This window comes from Peromyscus eremicus, chromosome 4 (genome assembly GCF_949786415.1).
Source record: "Peromyscus eremicus chromosome 4, PerEre_H2_v1, whole genome shotgun sequence".
NCBI classification, from domain to species: domain Eukaryota; kingdom Metazoa; phylum Chordata; class Mammalia; order Rodentia; family Cricetidae; genus Peromyscus; species Peromyscus eremicus.
In genome coordinates this window covers 130,127,438-130,136,970 of record NC_081419.1, presented here as the reverse complement: position 1 = coordinate 130,136,970, position 9,533 = coordinate 130,127,438, and the positions used below count along the sequence as shown (strand labels likewise).

Below are 9,533 nucleotides of genomic sequence, written 5' to 3'. Positions count from 1 at the left end.
TTGGGGTGGAGAGTGAACCCTGTTGGCTGCCTGGAGCTGGACAGGATGAGGGAGGTGGGGCTGCTGACCGGTCACCCCTGAGCCACTGGACACCCTCTTCCTCATTGTTCTTAGAGCCCCCCTTTATTTCAAGCTTCTCCAGAACAGCGGAGTGACCCGGAAATCAGGCTTTAGTCCTGAGGGCTGTGGCCTTGACTTCTGACCCCCAACGGTCAAAACCCCCTCTGTTGTATGGGGTTTGGTGAACCCCTGGGTCTCACCATGTCATCCTCTCTTCTCAGAGGCCTGTTTCTGTTCCACTTGCTAATCTGGTCTCAGCTGAGCATGGCGTCAGCCCCCTTACTGGGGGCCAGAGGCCTCAGTACCACATGGCTGGCAGACCCCTGAGCCCTTCCCCTGGACAGGGTGGCATGGTGCATCAGGGCAGCCATTGTGATGGGAGGGAAGGAAGGTGTGATGGGACATGGTCCCCAATTTCCCCGTCACAGACACACACAGACACACAGACACACAGACACACAGACACACAGACACACAGACACACAGACACACAGACACACACACACACACACACACACACACACACACACAGAGACCAGAGGCAGTGCTCAGCCTTGTATTAGAGGCTGCATCCCCAGGCTGTTTCCCTCTGTGCATTCCGGGTGTGTTCTGGCAGCTGGACAGGCGTAAGTGTCATCCTCCGAAGGGACATGGTGAATGTGTGTGTGCCTTTGTGGGGATGCTGGGAATTAGTGTCCAACACCAGGATATGAATGCCTTCCTCCTCAGGGCAGCCCAGGAATGAGCGGGCATGGTTGAGGGTGGCCATCTTCAGGGGCCGGGGTTCCACCCTGGCTCACTCCCCCTGCTACAGTCCTTCCTTAAAGAGATCCCTCCTAGTGCCTGGGGCCATGGTGGGACACCTGCCTCACCCAGTGGGTCTTAGGGCTCATTTCCTGCCCGGGGAACTGGGACCCCAACTCCTCATGGAAGGCAGAGTGTGTGTGTTGGGAAGGTGACTGGGATAGGGTCTCGGCATTGGGACAGCTAAGAATAGCCTAGTCATCTTTGTCCTTGGCGCCATGCTTGAGGATGCGGGTGAACTCCACATAGTTGAAGTTGCCCTTCTTATCAATGGGTGCCTCACGGTACATCTCATCCACCTCCTCATCTGTGAATCGGTCACCCATGGTGGTGAGCAGCTCCCGCAGATGGTCCTCATGGATGAACCCTGGGGCATGGCATGACAAGGGCAATCAGGGCAATCTCTGACCACACCCACCCTTTCCCTCCCAGGCCTTGGAGACCTCTTAGGGGGAGAGGGGCTAGAAGACCCTATTCTGGTCTCCAATCACTCTGAGGGAAAAGGACATGGATGAGAGTTTTGGAAGAGTTCTACAGAGGGACTGTCCATAGTGTCTGATGGGACCATGAGAGGGAAAATTTGCGTGACAGAAGCTGGGGTAAAAAATGGCAAGGCACGTGAGTGGTTTGATTTCTGGAAGGCTCAAAGCAGCATGTCACGGGCCAACAGGCGCAGTTGGGAGGTGGGACGCCTTGGTAACCATGTGGCACTGGGCACTTGGGGACAGTGATGTCTGGCCTGGTCCCTCCCCCTGTAGGCACTGAGCACCCTGTGCCCCCTACCCAGCCCAGGGCTCCAGTGTGACTGACCTGAGGCCTCTTCGTCAAAGCAGGCGAAGGCGTTGCGGATCACGTCCTCGGGGTCTGTGCCGTTCAGCTTCTCCCCAAACATGGTGAGGAACATGGTGAAGTTGATGGGCCCTGGCGCCTCGCTCATCATGCCCTCCAGGTACTCATCCGTGGGGTTCTTCCCTGTGGTGAGTGGTGGGCATTGGGGCTGCTATCCCTAGCTCTCTGGCCCCAGCCTGAGTAACTCATTCCCAGTGACCTCCCGACGACAGTAAACTCTGTAGACTAGGAAACAGGTGCCAGGTGATTGATTTCCTGTCTTCTCCTGGGCATCCAGCTCCTGTCCCCGCCTGCTTTTGAGGTATGAGGGCATGCCACAAGTTCCTGGCTCCCTACCATTCCTGTGTGAGATCACCACCCCCCACCCCCAGTGCCACTGTGCCTGGCACACCACCTCCCTGCCTTGAGGTTGGATTTTCACCTCTGTGCCAACAGCATCCTTACTGTTTTTCCACAGGCCAGGAACTGAGGCAGAGAGGCGGGACCGCTTATCCGGTTACACAGGAAGTGAGGAGCAGGGTCAGCAACCAAACCCAGGCAGTCTGTCCCCGAATTCCAGAAACAAGTCACAAGTGGCTAAATCGGTGGGTGCTGGTGTCACACGTGCTTGGATTTTAAACCAGCGCTGTGCCTCAGCGTCCTGTCTGGAACTGTGAGGGTGAGCCAGCGGTCCTAACGGTCTCATGGCAGTCGGAGGTCGGCTGGAGGCACAGCTCTGGGAGGCTGCCATCTGCTGGGTTCAGATCCCAGGCGAACACAGGGATGCTGTGCCACCTTGGGCAGATTGCTGGTTCTTTCTGAGTCTCTCCCTGATGCCCCCAAGAGGGTTGCACAGAGAATTGGGAAGATGTCTTCAGAGCTTACTATTACCTTACTTGCTTCCCTTTTTATTTTTTAACTTGAGGACAATGTTCTTTTTTTTTTTTTTTTCTTTTCCTTTTTTTCCCTTTTTTTGGGGGGGGAGATACCTTTTTTTTTTTTTTTTTTTTTTGGTTTTTCGAGACAGGGTTTCTCTGTATAGCTTTGCGCCTTTCCTGGGACTCACTTGGTAGCCCAGGCTGGCCTCGAACTCACAGAGATCCGCCTGGCTCTGCCTCCCGAGTGCTAGGATTAAAGGTGTGTGCCACCACCACCTGGCTAACCATTTTTTTTCTTTTATTTGTTCTTCTCTCATATAATACATCTTGACCACAGTATTCCCTCCCTCCACTCCTCCCAGTTCCCTCCTCCCCACCTCCCCTCTTCCCCAGACGTGCTCCTCCTCCATTTCCCTTCAGACAAAGTCAGGCCTCCCAGGGACATCAACTGAACATGGCATAACAAGATACAACAAAACTAGGCACAAACCCTCATATCAAGGCTGGATGAGGCAACCCAGTAGGAGGAAGAGGGTTTGAGAGCAGTCAGAGACACCCCCATTTCCACTGTTTTTACCCATAAAAACAGCAAGCTAACAACCGTAACATATATACAGACTCCGTGATTTTCACTTCAGTCTCTGTGAGCCTCTATGAGCCCTGTTTAGTCGGTTCTGTGGGCCGTGTTCTCCTGGGAGGACAATGTTCTTTAACAGGAAGACCACATCTGCTCCGTGGACCCACCAGACAGGCACATGCCATTCAGTGTCAGGGATGTAAAGCCCCAAATACAAGGTGCGGCCTGACCAATAGGGGAAGTCTTTATGACTGTGTCCCTCTGAACCTCATGTCTCTTGCCATGTTTTTATAGGATGCCCAGAGGAGCTCTTGGTCCTTGAGGACCAGCTTTTCCTCCCCTGATGGTATTTCCCTTCTGAGATGCTGAGAGGATCCAGATTAGAGTGCTGGGTTTTCTTCTTGGGAGAGGGAGACCTCAAGTAGAACTGGCCTATGGCTGGGAGGGTGGCACCCTCTTTCCAATTCTGGGGTGCTGGTCTCCACCAGACAGACCTGTGCTGTGCACATGAGAACACAATGCCGTTTACACAGGCAGGCCATTAGGGACTGACTGGGATTGTCGAGCCCAGTGGCGTGGCTTGACCCTCACGTGGCTGTCCCGGTGCTAGACTCCTGTCTGTCATCTAGTCCTGATCCTTTGCCCCACTGAAGGCTGTGCCAGGAATTGGGAGCTAAGGGTGTCCGGCACGTGGGGAAAGACGCGCCCTGGAGGCCCCCCCCACCCCCCACCCCGCAGGCCTCAGTCTACCCATCTGAACGTTGGCAGCTTAGGCTTGATCCTTGAGCCTTTCTGGCCCCAAGACACTGGTCACTGGGGATATAGTGGAGTGCTCTGGCCTCCCTTCTAAGCCTCAGTTTCCCCATCAGTACAAACTTCCATGTAGCTGCTGGTGCTTTTCCTTAAGTGAGATTTACCACATATCCCAACGCACAGGTCTGCCTTTCCCCAGGGCGTCAGCCTGTCTAGGTGCAAATCCTTGTACTCTGTGCATCAGTCTCTCTCTCTCTCTCTCTCTCTCTCTCTCTCTCTCTCTCTCTCTCTCTCTCTCTCTCTGTTACGTGGGCAGAGTTAGAGCGGTATTACCTGCAGGGTGGCGCTACAGGTCTCATGTTACAGGAAGTGCCCTCTAAGTGACAAGCAGCCCTTCTCCCTGCCTTATGTAATCCCCACCCACCTGTCCTACTCACCCAGAGAGGCCAGCATGTCGTGGAGGTCCTCCTTGTCAATGAAGCCATCGCGGTTCTGATCAATCATGTTGAAGGCCTCCTTAAACTCCTGGATCTGGGACTGGTCAAACATGGCGAAGACATTGGACGTAGCCCTCTGGGGCCGCTTCTTGGTGGTCTTTGCTTTGGCCCGTTTGCTGGACATCTTGGCTTCGGGTGTTGGGGTTTCCCTGCAGGAAGGGGTGTGGGATGATGATGGGCATGGAATCTTCCTACCTCCCCCTGATGGCTTTTAGAGCTAAGCTTGGCATTCAAGGCCTCCCACAGGCTTGGGCCTCCAGCCATCCAGTTCTGAGAGCGGCCTGTGGGCTGTGATCCTGAATAATTTCCTCCATCTTTCCTCATCTGGGGATGAGGGCAACAGTTAATTTAGTGTCTAGAGAGCCCCTGGAGTGGTACTGGGCATAAAAAGAACTAATTTTGCTAGGACTGGTAAAACAGTATTGGCTTGGTGCCAACCATTAAGGTACACTGTCTACTTTATTCCTTGATAGTATGTGACCACCGTCTCTCAATGACAGGGAGGTAGGGCCCTGCTAGGAGGGGGCTGACCAGCAGCACTGCACTCCTGACATTACCCTCCCCCATCCTCTCCATCCCTCTACTCCCCCATCCTCTCCATCCCTCTACTCCCCCAGCCCTCTCCATCCCTCTGTACCCCCCCCATCCTCTCCATCCCTCTGGGCTGTGGAACCCAGCTGCTTTCCTCAGGGAGCCTGACTGGTCCCTAGTGTGTGACAATTTCATCCTCGGCCCTCCATCACTTCCTGTACAAGTTGAAACCATAGATCCATTTAGATGTGGCTTTTTGGCCTTGAATAGTCTCTTCTATCCCGTTCAAATTCAGACCTTCACCTGTCTCCTTAAAACCTTCAAAGGTGGGGCTAGAGAGATGGCCCAGCTGTTAAGAGCACTGGCTGCTCTTCCAGAGGTCCTGAGTTCAATTCCCAGCAACCACATGGTGGCTCACAACCATCTATAGAAGGATCTGATGCCCTCTTCTGGCATGCAGGCATACATGCAGATAGAGCACTCATATACATAAAATAAATAAATAAACCTAAAAAAAAAAAAAAAAACCTTCAAGATTTGTGCTGTTCTCCTCCAATACCCCCGGGTAAATCTGGGTCCCTCAGCCCGGCATTCAAGGCCCCAGTGTGTTCTCCCAGCTTCTGGCTGATCCTGGCCCATCACACTCTGGTGACCTTCCTTCCAGAACCCCCTTCCATAGCTGTCTCCCTCCAGCTGGGCTCTGGAGTCCCCGGGGTGCCGTTCTTTGCCCTTATCTTGACAACCAATACTTGTAGACTCCCTCATCCCTTACCGCTAGCACAGCCCACAGCAACAGGCTAGTTGATGACTCTTTAGTGAAAGGTTGTGTGAGCTTCTCTACAGATGGGGAAACTGAGGCTAGGGAAAGCACTCAACTTGAACCCGTCATAGCTTGTGGGGAGAGTACATCTCAAGACTTAGTGTCTGCTTCCCCTCAACTAGCCAAGGTCCCAGTATGTCTGCCCTTCTGTCCTGTGTTCTGTCTCCCTAGGCCCAGGGCCTGTGCACTGCTTCCTCTGTCCCTGCCTGTAGTACCCCCCCCCCCCATCAAGTCCCCCCAAGCTGGGATCATGGTCAGCTCCAGCAGGTCCTCAGGCTACATCTGCCTGTAGTCTTGCGACTCAAGCTGTGTAAGGCCCAATGGGCCCCCACCACACACCAGGTTTTGGTGTTTGTGTGGTGCTGGATGGGAGTTGGTAGGAACGAAGGGCAGGAATGTTGTCCTTGGAAGCTGGCCCTCCCCTCTCCTGTGGCCAGGCTGAGATGGTCATCAACGCTGCCAGCCCCTCCTGTCTGCAGACCTCTGGGGCAGGCCCAGCCAGGCCCCCCTATTGCTCGTTGCCATAGGCACCTGTATCCCTGCCCTTTTCACCCTGGCACTCTTGAGAGGCAGGTCGTCCCGTGTCCCGTCCCCCCCCCCCTCAGCCTCAAGGAAAGTGCATGCCCATGAGAGGGTTGGATACCAGGATACCATGGTATCCTGGGGGGCAGTGGGTGGCAAAGGCTGTGGCCAGGTAGTTTCTAGACTTGGCTGAGTGAGTTGAGGTCAGGGCTAAGCTGAGCCCTTAGCCCCGAAGCCATATTTTTCTCTTTCTTGGGTCCTAGACACCAAGGATCAGACAGCTGGGACTTGGCCTGGCCATGACTAGACCACTTCTTCCTACAGTAACAGCTGACACCCAGGCAGAAGCCAGCCTAGGCCCCTTACTCATTCCGATCCCCACAGCTGGGCAATGCCAGGTGCCCTGCTCTTGAACCAGCTTATCAGAGACCAAGCACTCCACATCCCTGGAAGCAACCAGGGCAGCTGGAGGGCTGTGAAGGAGCAAATACCAAGACTTCCCCATCTCATTGCTCTGTCTGGCGCACACAGCACTGGGGCACAGGCAGTGGGAGGTGTAAGGGCGGTCACCATCCCGTTCTCCTGACCCAGGGTTTGCAAAATAGGGAAAAGGAAACCTGTGCTCTGCAGGGCTCAGTTTCCTCTGACACACACCGTTTCTTGGGTCAGGGCCTCCGTCACCCCTATCCCCTCATCGGAATCTCTACAGGCAGGTAGCCTGGAGCTCTGGGCTTGGTGTGGGTGTGGCTCCTTAGCAAAAGGCACTCTGGACACTTTTCCTTGCCCAAAGACCAGTTTTCTGGGGCGTAGAACCATCAATCCGAGCCAGGGTCCCTATAGGACCCGAGCAAGGCAGCAGCCCCAGCCCACACACTCTGAGGGCCGGGTGAGGTTCGGCCTGACCACCTACTGTAGCTGCCCAGGCGCTGTGCCGGCTCCCACCTGCTGCAGAGAAGAAAAGTCCCGGGCGGTGCTGCGATGCTGCGATGCTGCGATGCTGTGTGAGCTGGCTGGCCGCCGCTGTACCACTGCTCTGAGCTCTGGGGGCGGAGACCCGGCTGGCAGGACCGCCGGCGGTCAGGCCTTACAAGGCAGAAGAATGCGCGGGGGTGGAGTGGGGGGCGGGGCCGCGGCCGCCAGCCCGGCCTTATTAGGTCTCCGCTCGCAGGCTGGGAAGTTGAGGTGCTCCTGGAATAGCCCCCCTCATCGCTGCCTATAGCGAGGTCGGCCCAGACTGGGGCATGGAAGCAGAAGGAGGTATCCGGACTGGCAAGAAGGGTGGAGCCTTGAGGGTTTCCTAGCTCTCCCACCCCTCCCTGTCTGTCCCGTACCCCCCACCCCCACCCCCCTGTGTCGGGTTGGGAGGGCTGGCTTTCACTCGGCCAAGTATGGTCTTTTTTTCCAGTGGGAACCGAGGACAGTCCTCGCAGCGGCCATCACACTTTCCCCAGGGAACTTTAACAACATCCAGTTACTCTAAATAGCTGCCTGGCGCTGCGATGGGGCGACTCATGCATCTGCCCAGGGGGCCCTGGGAAGGAGGCGTGCAACCGCCAGGACACGGCACAGTTCTGAGCAGAAGGGTTCAGTGACCTGGGTTGAAATGGATTAAGGGTGGCACTGGGGACCAGCGAGATGCTATTGAGAGGAGTTGGAGTCAGACGTAGTGTTTCATGCCAGGAATCTCTGCATTTGAGAAGCTGAGGCAGCAGGATTGCCACGAGTTCAAGACCAGGATGGGATACAGCGTAGGTTCCAGGTCAGTCTGAGCTACAGAGTGAGGCTATCTGAATAAATAGAAGCTAACAGCTTTTATCTGTCGTGGGCAACGTTAGAGGCTACAAGTGAAACACTTCCGGAAGTAGAACTTCGCAAGTTTAGTGTAAACGCCAGGAGCCACAAAGGAAAAGGCCGATGGATTTCAGTGCAGGAGACTTAGCATGCAGCCCGCTTGAGGACAACAGAGCGGACAGACAGTGGGGGAGAGGTGATGGTTGAGGCTCAAGGGGCAGCAGGAAGTTGGGTGAGAAGGGGAGGAGCCCTGGAAACAGTTCAGTGCTTCTGCCAATAGGACTTAGAAATGGATCCCAACGTACTGAGAGGGGAGAAAGTTGGCTCCGAGAAATAAGATAAAAACTTTCTTTTAAAGTTGTATTTATTTGTGAAGGGAGTTGGTGTGGAGGTCAGTGGACAACTTGGAGGAATCAGTTCTCTCCTTCCTCCGCATGTGGTCTGGAGACCAGGCTTGACCACCAGGGTCTTTACCACTGAAACTCCCCTCTCAGGCTCGAGGATTTCAGGGGAGCACCTGGGGAGAGCTGGGCAGAGTGGGTGAAGGTGGAGCAGACTCGGGAGAGATCCATTTCGTCTGGGATGAGTTAATTTTTGGAAACGTTCTCTTCAAATAATTTCAAGCATACAGTAAGGTTACAAGAATTGTACAGAAAACTGACTTCATGGAGGTTCTCCAGTTGGCCTTTGGCTCTTCCCTCTTCCCTGTGAGTGTGCACGGATCCCCAACACGTGATAGTGAACTGTACATTCCAGGCCTTTCCTCACTACATACAGTATGTTAGTGCATCCTAAAAGGCAGGGTCGCTCACATCCTAAGGGTTAACATGGATGTAGGTGTCTTGTTTGCAACCTGTGTTCCAGTTGTACCTTATATCCCAAGAATATCCTGTATGGAAATTTATTCTGGTTCAGGGTGTTGTCATGGTCTTTAATCTGTGGGGGGGGGGGGAGGGGGCGCACACATCAAATACACATAACATGAAACTTGTCATTTTAACAATTTTTTGTTTGTTTGTTTTTTGAGACAGGGTTTCTCTGTGTAGTTTTAGTGCCTGTCCTGGATCTCGCTCTGTAGCCCAGGCTGGCCTCGAATTCACAGAGATCCACCTGGCTCTGCCTCCTGAGTGCTGGGATTAAAGGCGTGCACCACCACCGCCCGGCCCATTTTAACAGTTTTTAAAATGGTTGTTTGTTTGTTTTTTTTCCTGAGACAGAGTCTCTTTACATATCCCTGGCTATCCTGGAACTCATTATGTAGACCAGGCTGGCCTTGAATTTATAGAGATCCACATGCCTCTACCTCCTGAGTTCTGGCATTAAAGGCATGTGCCACCATGCCCAGTTTTCTTTTTTAAATTTATTTATTTTTATTTTAAGTGCATTAGTGTTTTGCCTGTGTGTATGTCTGTGTGAACGTGTCTGATCCCCTGGAACTGGATTTACAGACAGCGTGAGCTGCCCTGTAGGTG

The 9,533-nt window shown here is 54.0% G+C and overlaps 1 protein-coding gene across 1 annotated transcript; it reads right to left on the bottom strand.

Annotated features, from left to right (window-relative positions):
- Positions 1-600: 600 nt before the first annotated feature.
- On the bottom strand, positions 601-7,270 carry Myl9 (myosin light chain 9). Its single transcript, XM_059261775.1, has 4 exons — positions 7,213-7,270; positions 4,338-4,546; positions 1,675-1,836; positions 601-1,231 (listed from the first exon to the last, which is right to left on the bottom strand). Exons 2-4 carry the CDS (start codon positions 4,519-4,521, stop codon positions 1,059-1,061), a joined length of 519 nt encoding a protein of 172 aa, XP_059117758.1. The 5' UTR covers positions 4,522-4,546; positions 7,213-7,270; the 3' UTR covers positions 601-1,058.
- Between the last annotated feature and the right edge of the window lie 2,263 nt (positions 7,271-9,533).

Bases quoted from the DNA above. Each gene is read 5' to 3' on its own strand.
- Myl9 (XM_059261775.1), bottom strand. From the start codon at position 4,521: ATGTCCAGCAAACGGGCCAAAGCAAAGACCACCAAGAAGCGGCCCCAG. The intron at 1,837-4,337 runs GTGAGTAGGACA...CACTCACCACAG, and splicing joins CGACATGCTGGCCTCTCTGG to GGAAGAACCCCACGGATGAG. The intron at 1,232-1,674 runs GTCAGTCACACT...GCCATGCCCCAG, and splicing joins CTTTGACGAAGAGGCCTCAG to GGTTCATCCATGAGGACCAT.